Here is a 23,175-nt window from a genome sequence, read left to right as displayed (position 1 = left end):
TATATATGATGGAATATTAATCACCTATCAAAAAGAATGCAATCTTGCCATTTGCAATGACATGGATGGAGCTAGAATGCATTATTATGCTATGTGAAATAAATCAATCAAAGAAAGACAAATACCATATGATTTCACTCATATGTGGAATTTAAGAAATAAAACAGATGAACATATGGGAAGCAGGGGGAGGGGAAGGGGAAGAGGAGAGAGGAAAACAGACCCCAAGAGACTCTCAGTGATACAGAACAAACAGAGTTGAAGGAGGGAGGTGGGTGGGAGATGGACCAAATTGGTGATGGGTATCAAGGAGGGCATTTGTTGTGATGAGCATTGGGTGTTGTATGTAAGTGATAAATCACTAAATTCTACTCCTGAAACCAATATTGCACTGTATGTTAACTAAAATTTAAGTTAAAAAAAAATTTTGGGGTGCCTGGGGGGCTCAGTTGGTTGAGCGTCTGACTTTGGCTCAGGTCATGATCTCACAGCTCATGAGTTCGAGCCCCATGTCAGGCTTTGTGCTGACAGCTCGGAGCCAGGAGCCTGCTTTGGATTCTGTGTCTCCCTCTCTCTCTGCCCCTAACCCACTCACAGTCTGTCTCTGTCTCTCTCAAAAATAAATAGACATTAAAAATTTTTTTTAAATTTTTTAATTTAATAAAAAAAGAAAGATGTTTTTTACACAGTTAAAAAAAAAAGTTGTGAGAAGTTACATTCCATCAGAATGTTGAATTACTTCCCTGAGACTCCAGGAGCAACTCTCAACATTACAATGTAGTTATTATTTCAACCACAGTCCCAGAGGGAGGATGATGAAGCAGAGTCCTCCAACCGACTCACAATGAAATGTAGTGTGAGTAAAAAACAAATTTCGTTGTCTTAAGCCATTGAAATTTTGGATTTGTTTGTTACTGACACAGACTCTAACCTATCCTGACTGGTAGAATCTTAGTTTTAGGATCTTATCACTGGAGCCTCCTGTTCAGTGTTCTAATTCTGAGATACCAACTTCAGTGGCTTTTAACATGGAGCCCATAAACTCCATCACACTGTACGCAAAATTTAGGAGGCTGGGGAAGAAGATCCACGGTGTTCATTAAATTCTCCAAAACTCCTGACTTTAGCTCTGCCTTGTTGCTGATTCTTAAGTAATCTATGAGTTTAGTCTCTAACCATGATAGGTAACCTCTGGTTGCCAACCTTGGCTTGGATCTCCTTGCCCTAGACTCCTACCTTGTCTTTGTAACCCATCATCATTCATTGTCTGGCTATGACAAAAATGTGCCTGTGACCTGCCTCCAGAGCTGAATGAGCTCTAGATACTTGTTTGATCTCAAGGAGATCAGTCTTTAAACTGTAACTGGTAATCAGTGCCCAAAGTAGGTACTTGAAAAATGTTCTTTTAATCAATGAGGCTGATCTCAAACAGATCAACAGTGTCTGATACCTTGCTCCTACAAAAGATAAGGAAAAATGGCTATTGTGAATTTTAATTAAAAACCCTCCCAAAGCCTGATGAGTCTAGGTAATAAAGTCTCTAGAAGCAATTCCCCAAATAGGTGCACAAATCTAGCTTTTCTACTAGTTTAATTTAGGTCATTGAATTTTTAGAAACTTACCCTAAACTGACTTACCTTAGATGATGTAGTAAAGTGATAATCAAGGCCACCCTATCCAGACAAGTGAATTGTTTAAGCAGCTGATGTTCTGTAGCTTAGCTGTCCTTTCTGCTGAGCCCTGTGTTAACTTAACATGATCCTAACAGACATATCATATCTGTTGCTCATTTAAGACCTATATAATCCTGTTTACTTATCAGTTTATGTAGATCCACATATTCAGTTAAGATGTCACTGTAAGGTTCAGTATAAGCTACAACCTCTTATCTCTCTGTAGTTACTTATAACTTTATCATCAATGATTCATTTTTTTAAGTTTATTTATTTGAGAGAAAGAGAGTGCATGCACACACACGAGCAGGGGGAGGGGCAGGGGAGGTGGAGGGGGAGGGAGAGGTGGGGAAAGAGAGAGAATCCCAAGCAGGCTCTGCGTCGTCAGCAGAGAGCCCAATGTGGGGCTCAATCTCACGAACTGTGAGATCATGATCTGAGACAAAATCAAAAGCCCGGCGCTTAACCAACTGAGCCACCCAGGTGCCCTGATCAATGATTTATTTTATATGCTTAGCTTTAAGTTTGCACATCAAATTCTCTAATAAAAGTAAAATGGTTTAATAAATAAATTTGACTATCTAATAAATATTATATATACATATACATGTATAACAGTATATTGAGTAACATATGCTATTACATATAATATACATTTTATATTAAAAATGTGCATATTTAGGGGCGCCCGGGTGGCTTAGTCGGTTGAGCATCTGACTTTGGCTCAGGTCATGATCTCACAGTTCTTGAGTTTGAGCCCCGCATCGGGCTCTGTGCTGACAGCTCAAAGCCTGGAACCTGCTTCAGATTCTGTGTCTCCCTCTCTCTCTGCTCCATCCCCACTCATGCTCTGTCTCTCTAGGTCTTAAAAATAAATAAAACATTAAAAAAATTGTTTTAAATGTGCATATTTAGGTAGTATATGGATGATCTTGAAGCAAAGAAATCTATTAACATTTTTCCTAAAAAACTGCACATGTGGTATATATTCTTCTCTATTATTACACAGAATGCTGAACATCTTAATGCTTTGCAACATCCCTGGGAACCATCCTCCTCATCTTTTAAAATATGCATTTTGGGGGGAGAGAATTAAACTATGTAGTCTACAAAATACAAGTCAAAATCTAATACCCCTTTTCTGTCTTCATATTTTGTGTATATTTTACTAATCTTTTATTGTAAAGGATGTAAAGCAGGTTTTTTTTTCAATTAGGTAAGGGTATCCATTTAATACATTACTTAAATATGATGTTTTTCTATGTCTTTTGTAACTAACTTGTTCAAGTATTTTATGCACATTTGCTTCTCTAAGAAAAAAAAAAAAAGTAGAACATCAGGGTACCCTGGCAGTAGCCTAAAGGAAACTGAAATAGAAAGAAGCTAAGCAGTTCCAATGAGATTCTCCTCTCGAGGAAAACACAAGCGAGGCTCATTTATCTTTACCACAGAAAGGCACTATCCTCCCGATCCGGTGCAAGAGTAGAAGTTGTAGACATTCCTGACTCAGCAGCCAGAGTAGCGAACACAACAGTGCTACAAGTGATGTTACCTTGACAGGGAACGATTGGAATGATGAAACATTTTATTAACAGAATTCTGTTTACTGGTTCTCTGATTCCCTCAAGAATAACTATGGGGTTAATAGGTGACAAAGGGGGTTACTTGTCACCGAAATGTCACTTTCTCAGCTCGTGCTGGGTCCCTCTTATTCATTTATTAAATTAAACTATATAACTTCTGATAAAACGTAAGCCTCAGGCTATCATATACATCAACTTTTCATGCCTGGAAAGTAATGATTTCCTACATGTTCACCACTGGGAAAAAGGGACTGAGATGAAAATTAAAGATATTCATTATTACACAGTCTCTAGATAATGGATATTCACACACATGCACATAGGCATGATTGCCACGTCAGTAATTCCCATGTTATCATCAATAATTTCACCAAATGTTCCCTCTTTTCAAAAAAGACAAACTTAGCAAATAATCATTTAGTAACTTAATATATGTTTGATTTCCTCTTCTGAATCCCGATTAAATATTATATTAGCTCTGTGTATTTGCTTTTCATTGATGAAAAATAAGGAACAGTTTATGTATATTCATAAAGATGCATTCATAGCACTTGAACTGAGTGCTATGTATTGCATATACTAATCTGACTCTATAATGCAAGTATATTTAAGATTATGTATTATGTACTATTATGGCATAGGAAATTAATATTTATTGAAGACCTACTAGTGCTAGTTTGCATACATTGATAATAATCACCATAGTTGTAATGACAATAAAGTAGTAAGATCATTGACATGTATTATATCATTTCGTTATAATGGCCGAAGTACTTACTGTTATCATTATAACTAATACTTACTGAGAGCTAAAGTACTTGAGAAACTAAAATATATTTTCTATTATTATAAAAGCAACTAACACTTATTAGGAGCTCATTACATGGTGGGCAGCACACCAATCTCTTTGCACACATTGTCTTCTTTGATTGTCACAACAACCTTAAGGCAGTACTAACATCCCCATTTTGCATCAGTGGAAATGTGGCTCCGATAGTGAAGTTTGCCTGGGGTCACATAGCAAAAAAGAGTGTCAGCACACAAGTCCATGCTATTTCTAGGACAACACATTGCCCTTCGTACAAAGCAAAGCCAATGGCGACCGAGATTATGTTTAGTTTGTTTCTCCACTTTGGAAGCATGCATTTCCCCAAGATTAACAATAATAATGGTGAGGTTGATAATAGTAAACCCAGTAACAATCCTGTAACAGCAACCTATGTCTTAAAAATGAGAAACGGTCTAACTTTTCCAAGTTATTTTTGCCAGTGAGCGGCTAAGATGGGGCTAAAGTCCAGGTCTTTCAATTGCCGCATTCAAATTTTTCCCCTGTAACAAGCTGATAAACTATTTAATGAGAGAGTCGAAATAAGCAACTGTAAACAAGGATCATGGAACACCTCTTAAGTGTGTCAAAACAATGTCAATTCTGGACAGATAATAATGCACTCGCACACAGTAATAAGGATGCAACATCGATTGTGTTTTTCATTAGTGTTTTAAAACTTCATCAATTCAGACAACACTTACAGTAAACTCGTGATAATTTGGCTGTGCTGCGCTATTTTACCTTTGTACTATCAAAACCAAGTAATGCGAAACCAATACCATTAAAAGCAGCCAACTGTGCCCTATTGCTATACTGCCTCTGGCTGGCTAAGTAATTCTCCTTCTCCCTTGCCCGACCCTCCCCCACCCACTCCCCTTTCCCTTCCCTCCCTCCCTTTCTCTCTCACCAAGCCTGCCTCCCTCCCTCCAGCACCCCACTGGGTCAGCCCCCACGACCAGACCCAGCCATTCACTTCCAACTTTTCTTCTCTCCAGCCCATTCTCAGCAACCAGCTCAGGCCCCTTACTCCCAGCCTTGGTAATTAATTGTACTATTATTGTGAATTAATCGTACAAGCAAGTCAATGTTTAGCCTAATTAAGAATGAAGCCAACAAATTATGTAAAGCACCACTCCAGCAGAATTTGCATTCAGCCTTGCATTAGCAGCCAATCAAGCTTTTCAGCTATTGACTCAAGTATTTTCAGACTTCATGAATACCTACAGCCAAGCTTTCCCCCCATCCCAGCTTCTAAACCCGGCCCAGGGACTCCATCCTTCATCTGTCCCTCTAGGCCCACCCCTTGAAAAACAATAGATCTCTCTTTTTATTTACTAAAATTTAAATGGATAATTTGGGACATTAATAGTGTTGTTAGTTTAGGTCATACAAAAACTGTAGTGTTTAACATTACAAAAGACCGTTTAAATTTTTTCTTGCCATCTCCCAAAATAAATATAGCACTTTTAAAAACAACAAAACACACACACAAACGTCCCTTCCTCCAAAGGAAGCTACCAGTGTAAACAATGGTAGCAGGTCACCAACTTTGTACTTGAAAAATAGCAAGTGAAAATCAGGGTTCTTAACAAAAAGAAACATGCACCACGGCTGTAACTATCTAGATCAGTGGTGACCAGAAAGAGAAAAAAATGTTTGAGTAAGGGATCTGAAAGCATTAGTGAAGGTTTTAAAAATAGTGGACATAGGAAGGAGAAAAGTACTGCATGGAGTGAAATTTCACCCTGAATTTTTCCATTAAAGTGTAACTCAACTTTGGGAAAAATAATGGGCCGAAACCTAGACCTCTAGCAACAGAAACTAAAGCTATAAATCAATCTTTTCTGATATGACATATGGACACACAGATGGACCAGAGTAACAGTCATTCTTTACAAAATGAGGATAAGAAGAGCATGGGGGCTAAGGTCTAGGTCAGCTGTGCACATACCCTTGAGAGAGCATTAGCGCTTGAACCATTTCATCCAGCCTGTAGACAAGTCTGTGCCAGTCTCTTGCTTGGTCATTTTTTTCCTACTCATTCTTGCTTGCTTTTGTTGTTCCCTCTGTACATAAAAGCCATGCATCTCAGATTTTAGGAAAGTGTCTATTTTAAGTATTTCCTCCTGTCACCACTCCTAGGCCTATCACCCTTACAGCACATCCACTGAATGTGCTTACCACACCCAGACATTTAATGAGCTCTCCACATAAGTTCTTACTTACTAAAACTGATCAGAAACAGAACAGAACGGAGACGATCTATTCCATTTTCATTACACCCATCACCAAATTCTTACCTTCATTTTTTTCCAGATTCTGAATATGAACGCTAATATTTATTTTCAAACTTGCCTGAATCAAATCACTTTGTCTCACTCAGTTCTCAATTTTTGTCTCGGCAATACTTAACACATATTGATGTATTAATTAATATTTGTAACACTTCTCTGGAAAAAGATGTGTATTAGGAAGAAGAAAACTTTGTCATTATCACTAGAAAACATCAGCTTCTTCATATCCTGCCCTAAGTAGGATGCACCCTGTGGAAAGTTATTCCAGTTCACAGAGGAAATTTTATCAGTCTGTCAAGTGTCTAATTTCCTCAGTGCTAAACACAACATTTATCCTTGTAATACTGGAATAAGTCTATAAACATGTATATATATGCATGTGTGTATATGTGTGTGTGTGCATGCGTGCCTATGTGTTTATATATACTATTATTTAAACTTGTTTTAGAACATAAAGAGGCCAAGTGCATCACATAATAAGTACTTATTATAGAGATCACTAGGTGGGTTTCTTCAGAAAGCTCACTAACAATTAGGAGGCAAATATTTCAACCCAAGTTTCAAAAATTCGAAAGAAGATTCTCTTCAGAGAAAACCTGCCTACCACATGGTGAGGCAGTCTAAGCTTAAAACATGCCTTTTGCTGCCACCAAGTGGCTGTTTTCAGAATCTTTTTATGAACAGAACTGGAGCGTGCGTGCTTGCTTTCGTACCATTTCATTCCTTATACATTATACATGTTATTCTTTGGGGAATTGAGATATCTGAGAAGTCCAGGCAAACATTTCCTAAATTAGGGCTTTATACATTTGATGCCGTAGAAATTCCATGACTAAGAAGTTCTTCAGAAAATGATGTCACAAAGGGTGTAGGTATCTAAACACTAAAAAAAAAGACTCTTCCCAGCCCTATATGACTTGCTCAGTTTCTGGTCAGTAAAGACCTCAACCTCACTAGATTCTACACCTGAAACTAACACTAACTGGAATTTAAATAAAAACTTGAAGAAAATTAATTAATTAATTAAAGACCACAATGTGGACTCGAGCACACCTCTATTTCTGTCAAACAGAGATTTCTAAATGGATTGGTCTTAACATACCTAGTTGAACACAGAGGAAATCAAAACAACTGGGGGGGTGGGGGGGAGTCATTTAGAATCATTTTTAGGGGCGCCTGGGTGGCTCAGTGGGTTGAGTGTCTGACTCTCAATTTCAGCTCAGGTCATGATCTCAGGGTCGTAGGACATGCTTAACATGGAGCCAGCTTAAGATTCTCTCTCTTTCCTCTGCCCCTCTCCCCTGCTTGCGTTCCTTTTCTCCAAAAATGAACAAACAAGCAGATAGATAGATAGATAGATAGATAGATAGATAGATAGATAGATGATAGATAGATAGATAGATAAAACAAAATAATAAAAATGTCTTTAGAATCATTTTTAACCAAGGCAAGTCCATCACTGTGGAAGGAAATAGGAAATGGTCTGGTTTCTTTCCTACTAATGTCTCTTTCTTGAGGCTGCAGTCCTGTTTGGGAACAATGCAGCATATTGCGGGACTGGGATTACCACAAAACCCTAATTTTTAACTTAACTGATTCCTTTGCCTCTTTTTCTTTGACTGTCTTCCCTTTTCGCTCCCAAGAGACAGTTAATTAAACATTAATTGAATGACAGGAAATTGCTAACTTAAAAACAACACAAAACTGAAATGCGGTAGCAGCAGCCCCTTTGGGATTCCAAGAACACAGCGCCATTCCTCTTGGGGTCCTGGTTCCTTTGACTGCAAAATGCATTAATGTGATTTTGGTTATGAAAGGAAAAGTCCCAGATAAATCAAAGTGGACAGAAGTAGAGATGAAAGAGAACTAAATTGCTCTATATAATGAACCAGAAAAATTTTAGAAGTTTTCTGGAATTCCAGAATTCTGGAAATGCAGGGGGCTCCAGAGAAAAGTAGGAATCTAAAACTTATTATTATTATTTCATAATTTATTGTCAAGTTGGCTAATAACATACAGTGTATATAGTGCACTCTTGGTTTCGGGAGTAGATTCCCGTGATTCATCACTTACATACAACACCGAGTGCTCATCCCAACAAGTACCCTCCTCAATGCCCATCACTCATTTCCCCCCCCCCCCGCCCCCATCAACTGTCAGTTTGTTCTCTGTACTTAAGAGTCTCTCATGGCTTGCCTCTCTCTCTGTTTGAAACTATTTTTACACCTTCTCTTCCCCCATGGTCTTCTGTTAAGTTTCTCATTGCACACATGAGTGAAAATATTTGATATTTGTCTTCCTCTGACTTATTTCACTTAGCATAATACCCTCCAGTTCCATCCATGTTGTTGCAAATGGCAAGATTTCATTCTTTCTCATCACTGAAGAGTATTTGATCATATATATAAGCCACATCTTCTTTATCCATTCACCAGTTGATGGACATTTGGGCTCTTTCCATAATTTGACTATTGTTGAAAACACTGCTATAAACATTGGGGTACATATGCCCCTATGAATCAGTACTCTTGTATCCTTTAGGTATATTCCAAATAGTGTTATTGCTGGGTCTAGGGTAATTATATTTTTAATTTTTTGAGAAGCCTCCATACTGTTTTCCAGAGTGGCTGCACCAATTGGCATTCCCGTCAACGGTGCATGAGGAGAACCTGAAACTTAGAAAAGAGAATGGGGGCACCTGGGTGGCTCAGTGGGTTAAGCATCCATCTCTTGATTTCAGCTCAGGTCATGATCTATCTCACAGTTCATGGCTTTAAACCCCTCATTCAGGGTCTGAGCTGAAAGTGCAGAGGCTGCCTGGGATTCTCTCTCTCCCTCTCTCTCTGCCCCTCTCCCACTCGTGTGTGTTGCACTTTCCCTCTCTCTCAAAAGAAATAAAATAAACATTAAAAAAGAAGAAGAAAAGAAAAGAGAATGGCCAGGGATTAGGGGGTGGGTTCTAAAATCCCAAGGAAAATGTATATTAAAACCATAAAATTATGCCTATGGTTATGAATTTCTCAGAACTTTTTTCTAAGCAAAGCCCCGCCTGTCAGACAAGCCTCCTAGATGCTGCCTGTGCTGGTAGTTATATTTTCTAGTCCATCTTCTGTAGCACTCTGCAGAACCACTGAAGGTAGGAGTGTATGTTTCCATTCTCACCTAAAACGAGCCCAAATCCTGATCTCTGGTCCTGCTATGAGAGGTAAACTCAAACCCCTATGTTACTGCCTCGGAGTGTCACTACACAGGCTTACTGCCCTGGTTTTCAGATCTTTCTTCATTTTTGGCCTCTGGGATTTTTATTTTTCTTTTCTTTCTTTTTTTTTTAAGTTTATTTATTTATTTTGAGACAGAGAGACAGAGTATGAGCAGACGAGGGGCACAGACAGAGGGAGAGAGAGAATCCCAGGCAGGCTCTGCACTGTCAGCACAGAGCCTGACTCAGGGCTTGAACTCAAGAAACCTGAGATCATGACCTGTACTGAAACCAAGAGCCAGATGCTTAACCATCTGAGCTACCCAGGCGCCCCTGGCCTCTGGGGTTTTTTGTTACATCTGGGTAAGCTCAGCTATGCAGAGCTATGCACAGTCTATCAGTGTGCATTATATTTTCCATCGTTTCTAAAGACTTTGTAGGACAGCCTACTTAGACAGCCAATGTGTAAAAATGAAGGCGCTCATAAAATGTCTATAATGTAAAAACTCTGCCAAGGATCGTAGCCTTAACTACAGCAGAATCCTGATCCACAACCTCAAACATTTATAGAAAGATGAGTTTACTTTCATCTTGATGACTTAAAACATAAAAGAAGTTACAAAAACAGCAGCATTTTGGTGGGGTGTGGTGTAGAGGGGTGGAAAGAGAATCAATGGGGGGATACTTTCCTCATAGTAGTAGGACATATGGGCTGTCTTGAGCCCTGGTCCCTTTAGTCCAGTCAGCTAACTTACCTCTCTCCTTCTCCATTTGACTGCCTCTTGGCTTGACTCTCCAGAGATGGCTAATGCCATAGAGCTAGTGCACGTTTCAGGGAATTCACTCCAATGAGAACACCAGGAGCAGGCAACTTGACTCTCATCAAGCCAGTTCTGGCTAAAACTCTTGAGGTTCTGGTCAGATAAACCTAGGGGTTTTGTTCTCTATAAGGAGGGATCAAAGGACTCTGGCTGAACCTAACTTTACAATCAATCCTAAAATTGGGGGGAAAAGGCAAATCACTCTAGGGAATGCTCTCAGAAATCCTAAAGAAGCCACAAACCAGGAAACACTGGAATCCTCAATGCCAATCAGATTCATTGTAAAGAATCCAGGATTCTTCTTCACCACCAGCAATCCTCTGATATAAAACTAGTCACTCATGATATCCACATGCCTATCATCCTTTCCACATCCTCTGGCTCCATCATTCCCTGCCCTACAAAGGATGAGGCAATGCCTCAAATAACATGGTGAACCCTGGAGAACCCCAATGCACAGATGCATCAATTTTCCCTAGGAATGGATTTTCCTCCAAGTTTACATTCCTACCTTAAAGTACTCACTAGTTCAAATGGCATGTGTCATTAAAGTTGGTAATATGTCTTTTATAAATGGTGATTTAATTTGTTTATTAGTAGAACTAAACCATTTGTCCCTTGCTTCGGATTTTTTAAAAAATTAAAAAGGGATTGCAGTAAGAAGTCCCCTCAGGAAAAGGTCCTTCTGAAAAAGGATGAGGCATATTGGTGAGGAGTTCAAGAGTTAGTAAAAACATGGAATACTGTATTTAGTCTGAAAATAAAAGAGAATCACTTTCAATTTTAGTTAAAATAGACGCATACAAATTCTCTTATTTTCTGCATATGCCTCCTACTTCTTTCAATTTTCAAACTCTGCTTGAAAGATTAAAAATACAAAGCAAAGCTAATAGACTTACAGTGACTGAGTAACAGAATCAACCAGCAATCAACTCTGTGCCACCCTAAGAGCAGGATGTATTACCAGAATTCACTACTTAATAGTCCAACTCCTCCTTTGTCAATGTCTAAAATAGAGATTTAATTATAATGTAACTTTAGACAAGTGACAGAACATGTCTGGTCCTCAGTTTCTTGATCTGTAAAATGGAGAGAATACAAAAACCTATTACTTAGGGTCACTGTAAGGTTTAATTGAGTAGTGGTACTGAGTGCTTAACAGCTGTTAGCCCTCTGAAAGATTCATTTCAGTATTACCTACTGAGGGCATTACAGTGTGCCAGGGGTCTTCCATTATTGCATTTAATTTATTACCTTGACATCTCCTTCTTCCCTCAGAATAAAAACTTCTAGTTAGCAAAGACCTCTTTAGCTCCATTTAAAAAAAAAAAAAAAAGAATTAAAGAAGTCAACTTCCAAGAAGAGGGTATATTTTATATTTAATGTATTATTTTCAGCAACAGCTTAAAAAATGCAAGGTTTTTAATGGGTCCCTTCCCCTTCTGGCCCCAGTGCTGACAGTGCACAACACCTCTCTGACAGGCTGAGTTGTGTTGGGTAATTCCAAGAGCACCATTACCCATTCCATTACTATCAGCACTGCGCTAAGGGTGAAGCTTGTCCTGACTTCCCTAGGTTAGAGTCTGTGACTCCATCATTTAAAAATGGACCCAGTAAATGGCATTATTCGAAACCCAAGAAACAACTACAAAGCATTTCAGTAGCTTCTTAAAGCCTGAACATTTGATCTAAATCTCACGTTCCACTTGGTACCAAAAAGGAACCTTTGTGAAATAACCTGCTTTCCCATTACTGTTCATCTCTTTTGATGGTGGGGGGAAAAAATAAAAATTTTAATTGAGCTATCCCTCTCAGCTTTGTGCTGGCTAACATCTGTACATAAGATCAAAACAATTGCAGTACAGAAGAGGCCGACAATCTTGCCTTGCCTATATTTAGAAGAAAATGATATTACCTAGCTTTCCAATCTATTGGGAAGGATAGATGAAAACCCTCCTTGGGAACTATTTCATTGCACAACAATATCTAACATAGTTTATTATTGTCACTAATCTAATTCTTAGTGCTGTAAGCTAAGCCCTTCTCCTTATATTCTGTTCTTAAACCTTACTAAGAGCAAACTGAGAATTGGAGAAACTTAAAAAAAAAAATCTACAGTCTACTTGTTAGTACATCTTCATGCCACAGTGATTTGATTAGTGATTTGATAAGTATAGATCACAACCCTGGATTTAATACAGGGTGGCCCACTTTTAAGATGACCCATTCATAACAAAGTTCTCTCTGTTGGAACTGTCAAGAGAGTTAAAAAAAAAAAAATGCCACCAGTATCAAACACTTTTATTTAACCAGGCATTGCAGAGCAAAGGAATTGCAAATCTAAAGACCTTCATCTTAGCCCAGCCTTACTGAGTGTAAACAAGTCAGTAAGATTTCCCAATTCTCATATTCTGTCACTATAATGAAATTCTTACCTGCCCTCAAACTACTCCACAGAGATATCCTAAAGGAGAAGGAACACAAGACAAGCACGGTAGAACACTACAAGCTGGTTGGAGGAAAGGCTCTAAATGTCTTAAGCAAGAAAAATGCACAGATTATCTTTACTGACAGTAGACTATCACAAAGAGTTAGGCTACTACAAGCTAAAAAATTCTCGTTGAGTTTTTACGAATTTCAAACATAACACTCACCACAGTAGAAAGGGGAAAGATAACCTACCCCATGTTCCCATCCATTAGAAGAATCGTGTTGTAGATGTGAGAAAATATGAAGAGAAACAGAATTGTGCTGAAGAACATTGTCATCCATGACCCATGATCCTCTCGAAACATTTTTAACCGGAGCAACTGACCTGCGATAGAAAACAGTATTAGAAATTCATTGTACATCATAATTCCAAATTCATGCATCTTCACTTTACTTCACTGAATCTCTATTAACTCCCCATATTCTGAAGACTTTGCCATAGAATTGCCTTATGGATCAAACCACCATGTTAATGTCCTTTCTGGTCTTTTGTAAATAAATGATCATGGACAAAGTCTAAGTCAACACCATATTATCCTGGAGCAAATGACACTAACATGAAAATCGAGTATGGTTTAGAAATAATTCATTATGCCGCCATGAAAACAAGATGAATTAGAGCTCTACTATCCGCTATTTTCTATTTCACAGATGTGTTCTTGGTTTCTTGCATGAGAAAATTACTTAAGGCAAATGGTACAGATAACTGCTTTTTGTCTCCTTACACCTACTCCCAATACTGACCAGTCAATAAAACCAAAGCAGAATTCACATATACAAAGATCCAGGTGTTGAAGGTACATGAACACTTAAAGGGAAAACTCAAGTTTCTGTCATAAGATAGAGACAACATAGCCTTTTTCTTAGCTAAAATATCCATACCTGCATACAGGCCTGTGGGTTGAAGGGGCAAGGGTTGGGGGGGTGGGGCAGCATGTACATGTGTTATGGAGCTTGGTGTGGCTCCCAGCAAAAGGTTACTTCCACCATGATGCCTAAAATTCCATTTACAAAGATAAATGCTAAAATTAGAATGTTAAAATTCAAATATTTCAAGGAGGGAAAACGTGTTAAGATCAATACTAAAGTAAAAATTATGAAGATCAGAATTAATCCAGAAATGCTTTTCCTTTATGGTAGAGAAGAGAAATGAGAGCATTAGTATATCCTGAAAGGTGAGGGAGATGACAAACCATGGGAGTAAGAAAAAATGAATGTAGGTCACCCTGGCTTCTCCTAAGATAAATTTTGTCTAGTATACTCCTCTCCATTCCTGAGAAAGTTACCTAAATAACAATAAAGGCAATGGTACACCTATAGGAACTACAGTTAAAATAGAGTAGGACTGAAATCTTATAATAGATTTTCTCACTAAAGAAAATATTCCCTTGGAGAGGATGTGGAGAAACAGGAACTCTCATGCACTGTTGGTGGGAATGCAAACTGGTGCAGCCACCCTGGAAAACAGTGTGGAGGTTCCTCAAAAAGTTAAAAATAGATCTACCCTATGACCCAGCAATGGCACTGCTAGGAAGTTACCCAAGGGATACAAGAGTGCTGATGCATAGGGACACTTGTACCCTAATGTTTATAGCAGCACTTTCAACAATAGCCAAATTATGGAAAGAGACTAAATGTCCACCAACTGATGAATGAATAAAGAAATTGTGGTTTATATACACAATGGAATACTACTTGGCAATGAGAAAGAATGAAATATGGCCTTTTGTAGCAACGTGGATAGAACTGGAGAGTGTTAGGCTAAGTGAAATAAGTCATACAGAGAAAGACAGATACCATATGTTTTCACTCTTATTGGATCCTGAGAAACTTAACAGAAGACCATGGGGGAGGGGAAGAAAAAAAAGAAAAGTTAGGGAGGGAGGGAGCCAAACCATAAGAGACTCTTAAAAAACTGAGAGTAAACTGAGGGTTGATGGGGGGTGGGAGGGAGGGGAAAGTGGGTGATGGGCACTGAGGAGGGCACCTGTTGGGATGAGCATTGGGTGTTGTATGGAAACCAACTGACAATAAATTTCATATTAAAACAATAAAATAAAATAATAAAATAAAAAAAGAATGTGGCAAAAAAAAAAAAAAAATATATATATATATATATATATATATATATATATTTCCATCTGGAAATTGTCTCTCTAGGGATAGACAGTAGCTCTCATGTAGGTTATTGAGTATAGGAAGAAATCTTTTAAGATTTAATTACTAAACTTTTCCTTGTACCTCACTTTTATTAAAATAGCAATTTAGATTTCATTTGGAAACCAGAAACATTACCCTAGCCAAAACTCTAAATAGAGAAAAAAAAAAAAAAAAAAAAGGAGATTTGGTTACATCATTATCATCTGGTTTCTTGTCCTGCACAAGAGAAGCAAAGAGCAAACCTGAAAGTCAGGGGGGATGTTAATTGTAACTAAAAGCAGAATGTGGAAAACTTTCTCTTGAAGCCAACAATACTAGAAACTAGCACAGCAAATTACAACCCCACAGAACTTGTTGACTAATTGAATCAATAATTATGGAAAGCCAGAGATTTGCAATTCTCCACACAATACATTGTCAAGAACATGATAAATAGATATTAAGCATAGAATGCTTGAGAGTAAAAAACTCATGCCATGAATATCTTAAAGCAACTGTAAGGAATATTATTCATTCATTGAGCAAATATTGTTGAATGTGTTCCGATTAAATCAGCCATGGTTCGTACTAGAGACACAGCTGAGAGCAAGCCAAGAAGGTGTTTAAAGTCCACCATTATTTAGGTGATTAGTGAAAATGTGATCTTATTTTAGACTCACAGGCTCTCTTTGTTCAAGGTTCCCTTTGCTGCAAGTCCTTTCAGCTTCAAACTAAGATTTATTTAATCCAGCAGTTTATAACGAAGAACAGCAAAGACCAGTTAATTAGAATTCCTTGAAAATTTAAATGTGAATTCCCTTGACATATGCATATATGCAAAAATTACTAATGGACTTATTTTCAAGGTCAAATCGTAACGCTGGCGGTTGAAGAGTGCTTTGTAAATAAAACACTGGATTAAGTGTACACTGGCTGAAATAACATAAAGTCGGTAAAAAGGGAAATGTGACCGTACCATTTATGCTGTCATTGCCAAGCTCATTGTCTGGCACTAATTTCAGTCATTAGCGTCATTAGAACAAAATGGCAGGTTAACATTGCCTGAAATTCACTTGCAACGCACAATAAAAGTGCTGCAATATGTGAAGGACAGAACTGGTGTGACTCAAATGTTGAGTTAAATCACATTATAAAAATTTCCCGTAAGTTACTTCAAGGTGAACTCACTGAGTGCCCATCCTAATGCTAGAAATATATATGTATACATCGCCATCAGCTGACTGCTGTTTAAGTGACTTCTCATGCCAGCTAATCAAATGAAGAACCTCAGTGTTACCTGAAGGTGTCACAGGAAAATGTGCTGCCTCTGCCCTGTAGCATAACCATACATTTGGTTTGGCTGGGACAGTAGTGGCTTATAACTGTTGTCCTGACATAATTATTAATAATGTCCCCTTCCTAAGTGTACTGGTCTGGGGAATAAATTATATGCCACCTTTTCTATAGGCCACAGAATTCAGAATTTTACAATACTTTCCTTTAGAGGGCTTTTGTAAATAACTGAGTGAAGACAGTCCTTATAGGTCAACAATAACAAAAGGCATCACAAAGAAGGTTAGGTATATTGCTGACAAGGTCATAAGTGACTTCTATTTTAGTCATAGATATATCTGTAAATACGAGTGTATATTTACATTATTAATAAAATTTGTCGTGGACTATATGGAGCATCGCCTTTGATATATATGGTCAAGGTAATGGTAAAATGACCCTTAGAACAAGCAGAAGCATTAAGATGGTACACTAGTCTGGGGGCGCCTGGGTGGCTCAGTTGGTTAAGCGACTGACTTCAGATCAGGTCGTGATCTCACGGTTCCTGGTTCAAGCCCTGCTTAGGGCTCTGTACTGACAGCTCAGAGCCTGGAGCCTGCTTCAGATTCTGTGTCTCTTGCTCTCTCTCTGCCCCTCCCCTGCTCATACTCTCTTCCTCAGTCTCCAAAATAGATAAACATTTTTTATTATTTTTTATTTTTTATTATTTTATTATTTTTTAAACGTTTATTTATTTTTGAGACAGAGAGAGACAGAGCATGAACAGGGGAGAGGCAGAGAGAGAGGGAGACCCAGAATCTGAAACAGGCTCCAGGCTCTGAGCTGTCAGCACAGAGCCGACACGGGGCTTGAACTCATGGATCGTGAGATCGTGACCTGAGCCGAAGTCGGCCGCTTAACCGACTGAGCCACCCAGGCGCCCCAAAATAAACACTTTTAAAAAAAAAGAAAAGAAAAATATGGTACACAAGTCTGTGTACATGTTGGAAGACACAGGGACTGGCTGTTATGAATGTTAGTTAAAGTCAATTAAAATGGCCTAAAACCTCGGAATCGTTCCTGGAAATACAGTAGGTTTGGGACCACTAGCATGTCATAAAATTCTAACAAGATTAATTATCTAAAGGCATATTTAAAAATATATAATGCTCCTACATATGTAATGGAAAATAAAAAGAGACATGTGTAATAAGGAGAAATATGGAGAAACAATTTGGTTTTTTGGGGGATTTTTGCTACTATGTTCTCATTGGCAAAATAAAAAGGAGTATTTTCTTTCTACCTCATAACCAAATTTTTATCCTGAGTTCCCTTTTGTTCATGTGTGATTCTCACAAGGAGGCCTTGAACAAATAAATAAATCTCAGAGAAGATGAAGTGTCCATGCTTCCACATAAGAGATGGGGGTAGTCCTACTCCTGGGAATTTGTGAAAGCAAGGGATTCGATAGAGCAAGGGCTTCTAGGTTCATAAAAGATACAATCATTTAAGCCTCCAAGGCGGCAGAACATCATCTGGATTTGATTACATGCACGCTGGTGAGAGCTAAACTATCAAGGGTCATGGCATTGAAGTCAGGCAAGGAGACTGAACTACCCCCAAGGGAATAAGGCCAGTAGAGCAGCCACCAACCTCCATTAGGAATACAACAACCTGAACAGGATTCCAGTCAACTGTTGGAGGAGGTCATGGAGAGGACATGATCACCGGTTGACAGTCAAGCTAGACCTGGGCCATCAGATGCTCCTCACCCCTCCCCCTGTCATTGGAATGCACAGTCCACACACAGGTGGGAGCTGTTTTCAAGGATATACCCTTGAGAGAACAATGAGTTATTTAAACTGTCTAGATTTTATAAGTGACTGAACTCAATTAAGGCCTCTATATGAATTTTTTAAGACTGTAGCAAGCAAGTGCAGAGATCTAGTTTTGTGGCCGCCGAAGGCAAGCCTCATTACATGTTCTCTTGCTTATTAAAACTGCCACTTCCCAATCTGAAAGGGCCTGTCTCTTCTTTTTTTTTAATTTTTATTTTGTTTAATTACATCCAAATTAGTTAGCATATAGTGCAACAATGATTTCAGGAGTAGATTCCTTAATGCCCCTTACCCCTTTAGTCCATCCCCCCTCCCAGGACCCCTCCAGTAACCCTCTGTTTGTTCTCTATATTTAAGAGTCTCTTATGTTTTGTTCCCCTCCCTGTTTTTACATTATTTTTGTTTTCCCTTCCTGATTATGTTCATCTGTTTTGTCTCTTAAAGTCCTCATATGAGTGAAGTCATATGATATTTGTCTTTCTCTGACTAATTTCGCCTGCCTCTTCTGTCTCTGGTTGTCCTCCATGTATGGGGGCCGGTTTCAGATTTTACCTGAGAAATCCCCAAGGTTGCAAACCAACACCATCTTAAGCAGCACCGTCGTGCCAAAGAGGTGGCCAAAGACCATCACCCAAGCAGCATTAGAAGAAGCAGGGAGCAGGTAAATACAGATGAAGGATTTGAGACTTTAGAGATAAAAAAGGTAAGGTGAAATATTACCAATATTGTACTCTCTGCTCACCTTGGTAAGCAGGAACTCACAGCAAGATTTATTTAATAATATAAAGGGGAAACTGTGGCTTTACACATAAGACCCTGACCAGGAAATACAAAAGGATGAATGAAGGTGGCACTTTCCTCAAAAAGACATCAAGCTGAAATGAACACTACTATCCATGAAGTCTACTGCTCCAAAACCTCCTATAGTATGTGATGGTCAACCACATACATAATGTATACTTAATGGATACATACATAAGAAAAAATGTAATCTACAGCTATTTATAAATTCTCAATTTGTTAAGGTCAAAAGATAGTCAAATTTGGAATAGCAGGCATTCCACATACCAGTAAGAATGTTCTCTGTTGCAAGTAACAGAGAAAGAAGGAAGGAAGGAAGGAAGGAAGGAAGGAAGGAAGGAAGGAAAGAAAGAGAGAGAGAGAGAGAGAGAAAGAAAGAAAGAAAGAAAGATAAAGAAAGAAAGGGAAAGGGAGAAAGGGAAAGGGAGAAAAGGGGAAAGAGAAAGGGAGAAAGAGGGAGAGAGAGAAGGAGGGAAAGGGAGGGGAGGGAAGGGGAAAAAAGGAGAAAGAAAGGGAGAGGAGGGGAAAGAAGGAAGGAGAGGGGAGGAAAGGTAAGAGAGAAGGGGATGGGAGGGGAGGAGAAGGGAGGGGAGGGGAAGGGAAGGGAAGGAAGGAAAAAAAAATGAAAACCAGCTTTAAAATATAAGGAGTCTTTCTTTATTGGCTTCTCATATTTTCTAACAAACATGCTTGTTCCCTAAAAAAAAAAAAAATTAATCTTCTTAACATATATGCTCAGAAAATAATGTGGATTTAGTTTCACTAAAGGAATTAAATGACTTCAAGCAAAACTTGACCCAGCACTGACAAAATGTAACCAAGGTTTGATTTATCTCCATTTCCCAGCTTCATTTCTTCAGAGTGGGGTCCCATCATACCCAGCTCCTCCAACATGTTCATACATACCATCTGTAGTCCCAAGATGATTGCAGCAACCCCAAGTAATGTCTTCATTTTTGTCCAGGGGGGAAAACATGATGCTTTTGCCTCACTATTTCTAAGGAAAGTTATGTGATTCACTCTCATTGAGCTTGTTTGGGTCCTGAACCAATCACTACTGGCACAGTTATGAAAAGCAATGATTAGTTAACCCTATGTCACATGTGAAACTCCTAAAGCCAGATTAATTACCTAATAATACTACATTGATCCGCAAACGCAAATCAAGTATGGCAAACATTGTCACAAAAGGCAGAACCACAAGATGGAAGATCCCGGGATCCTTGAATCCCTGATTACAACAGAAGTACCTTCTCGGTTTTAGGCTTCATATGGGTGAGAAATTCAATTGAGATGCACTCATTATATATTTTTACTACTGAAGCTAATGTTATCTTACCAGATACAAGAAGACCAATAGATCAAAGACACAGAGAAGGAAAAAAACGGGGTTTAAAATGGCCAACATGGAATCTTTATTTCCTGGTCTTTCTTTATATCTCTAGTACTCAGCACAATATATGGCAAAATATCTGCATTAAATTAAATACTTATGGAGAAATTCTAGAAGGAAAATTAAGACCTGCCCACAAGAAAGGGTACACATTTTCCAAGAGAAAAATTCTGTAAGTAAAATATGGGGGAAAATACATCTTGTTGGCAATGATGCCATCACTCACACAGCTCAACCTCAGAACACCTAAGGCCCAAGACTTTGCATAATTTATTGTCTACTTGTGTGTGCCACATCCATCTATAAACTGAAACACAATGAGGCCCACATTTGTCTTCTTCACCACTGGTATCGCCATGGCACTGGCACATAGCATGTCTTAGATAAATATTTGTCCAGTTGCTAAACAATGAAGTGATACAATACAAAATTGAACAATAGTTCAATATTCTACTATATGACTACAATCCTGGATCTCTGCAGATCTGGCAATTTACACCTACCCTCTGAGCCCTATGGAACCCATCAGGTCTTTGACCTTCACCTCCACATTTTATCCCCATCTCCCCTACTTCCTCTTATTTAGCATGATACTTCTGTTTCCTTATCAAACTTTCTTTTCCTCAACACCTTTGTTTCCTGTGTACCCCATACCTGTCTTACACTTGCCTGCAAAACCCCAGCTCCGATTCAACGCTACAGTTCGCTTTCTCTAAGTTCAGTCAACTGCTGTAGAAAAAAACTGAACACAAGTTGATTAATAACTCACTACATAATCATGATCCCCACTTTCAGCAGCTACCACAGCACCGCACATTTGTAGTTTTCCTTGTACTTGTCAGTCTCTTTCCCATTCTCCTCAGCACTCATTTCACACTTTACCCCAAAGCTCCTACTAAGCCTCTCTCACTCTCAGAATATAACCTTGGTCCCAACCCCAAGGAAAACTGCTGCCACCAAACATGATTTCCTTCAACTTCCTGGCCACTCACATGCATCCACTTTCTATTCACACTTCCTTCCCTTGTTTCTCAGAGGATGCAGAGCTCATCCCACAAAAAGGACCCACTTATGCCTTCTTAAAACTATACCCCCCACCCCTGCCCTTGAGGCCTGGTCCATCAGCCATCCTTTCTTTTCTTTGTATTTCCAGTCTCTCCCTCCCTCCTGGTTCTCTTCCCTCTGCCTCTAAATCCTAAGTCTGTCCTAAAGGCAGTGCTTTCTTGACCTCATGTCCTTGAACTACCATCCATTCTTCTCTTGTCCAGATTTCAAGCAAAAGTAGTATGCATCATGCCCACTCCGAGATCTTACTTGCAACGCAAACATTCTACTGAAATTGTTCTGGCAAATGTTGAAGACCCCCACATTGAAAAATCCAGTAGAAATACGTTGGTCTTTAATTTACAGGACATCTCCTGTATCTGATACGGCAGTTGTCCACTCTTGTCCTTTTTGACACTAACTTCCGTGGCTTCTCTAACACCAAACACTCTTTGTTCTTTTTCTACTTTCCTGATTATTCTTAGTCACCTTTTTGGGCATCTCTTCTACTCATCCCATAAATGATGATGTTCCCCATGATCAGTCTCATATTATTGCATGATCTCATCCCCTGTTATGGGTTTAATATCCACTATCTCCAGCACAGACTTTTCCTCCCAAGCTTCAGACTGAAACAGTCAACTGCTCACTCCCCTCCTGAATGTCCTATTGCCAACTCAAACTCAGTATACAAAAATGGATTCAAAATCTCCATCCCTATCTCCAATCTGACCTTTTCTATAGCTAAATCCACTCCAACTTCTGACTTTACCACCTTGTTATTTTCAACATAACAAGATAGAATTCATTCTTGATATTTTTCTGCACACCTGCCCTTTCAATCAACAGTCATATTATTTTATGACCTTACATCCATATTCTTCTCTCACAATTTGGGTTTCATTGTCTCTGCATGGGAGCATTACAACAACCTCACTGGTCTTCCTCATTCCAAACTTTTCCACCCCAAATCCAACCTCCAGACAGCTAATAGATCTGACTGAAATACAAATGTGGTCACATTGTTCCATCAATGATCACCATTCCCCCATTGTAATTCAAGCTCCAAAATATGCTACAGAAGGCGTTGCTTGATTTGACCCAAGCTTACCTCTTCTTTCTCACCACCACCTACCCTCCACTCTAGTCCCATCAACACTAAACTGATTTCAGCCTCTTATACTCATGCTGAACCCTCTGCCTGGGATACTCTTCCTTCCCCGTCTCTCGACTAACTCCTGCATTTCCTGTGAGCTTTAAAATGCTGGGCAGAGATGATCTCTTCTAGGTAGTTATCTTCACTGTTAAATATTTCATGTATTAGAGTCACAGAAAGAGCTTACAGGATGTACTCTTTCAGGAAGTAATAAGTTCCCTTCAGTGCAGACAAGAAGAAATGGCCACCAGCCAGGTATAGTTTAAAGGGCTGGATTAAATGACTTTTAACATCCAACTCTAGGATTATAGGATTTGTTTAGTCAGTGAGAGATTAGTGTAGTATGCTAGCTCAAAACACTTTAAGTTAAAAAGAGAAATCCTTACCTATTGAGAGAAAAAATGTTCCTCCTAATGTTTTATCTGTCATTGTATGCCTCTCTAATGTGTAAAATGAATCTAAAATAACACAGTGATAAGATTCCTTAAAGGCCAAGTTAATATTTAACATTTTAAATATGAGAACACTTGACAATAATGTAAGTCCTATTTCTTATGTCTAGAATAAGAGAATAAAGGATAAAAATAAATTGGATCAGAGCATTTCAATATTAATTGAACTTCACTTCCAATTAGACTACAAT

General features: G+C 38.7%; 1 protein-coding gene across 3 annotated transcripts in view; it reads right to left on the bottom strand.

Moving 5' to 3' along the window:
- The window catches only part of TMEM117 (transmembrane protein 117), a 485,771-nt gene that overhangs the window by 382,631 nt on the left and 79,965 nt on the right, over positions 1-23,175 (bottom strand). For all 3 annotated transcript variants that reach the window (XM_042946297.1, XM_042946299.1, XM_042946298.1), the window contains exon 3: positions 13,082-13,214. In XM_042946297.1, the coding sequence (XP_042802231.1) occupies positions 13,082-13,214 (133 nt within the window). The remainder of the gene's footprint in view (positions 1-13,081; positions 13,215-23,175) is intronic.

Source organism: Panthera leo, chromosome B4, assembly GCF_018350215.1.
Source record: "Panthera leo isolate Ple1 chromosome B4, P.leo_Ple1_pat1.1, whole genome shotgun sequence".
NCBI lineage: Eukaryota > Metazoa > Chordata > Mammalia > Carnivora > Felidae > Panthera > Panthera leo.
Note: the sequence above shows the minus strand (reverse complement) of the source record. Positions and strands in the feature narration are given on the sequence as shown.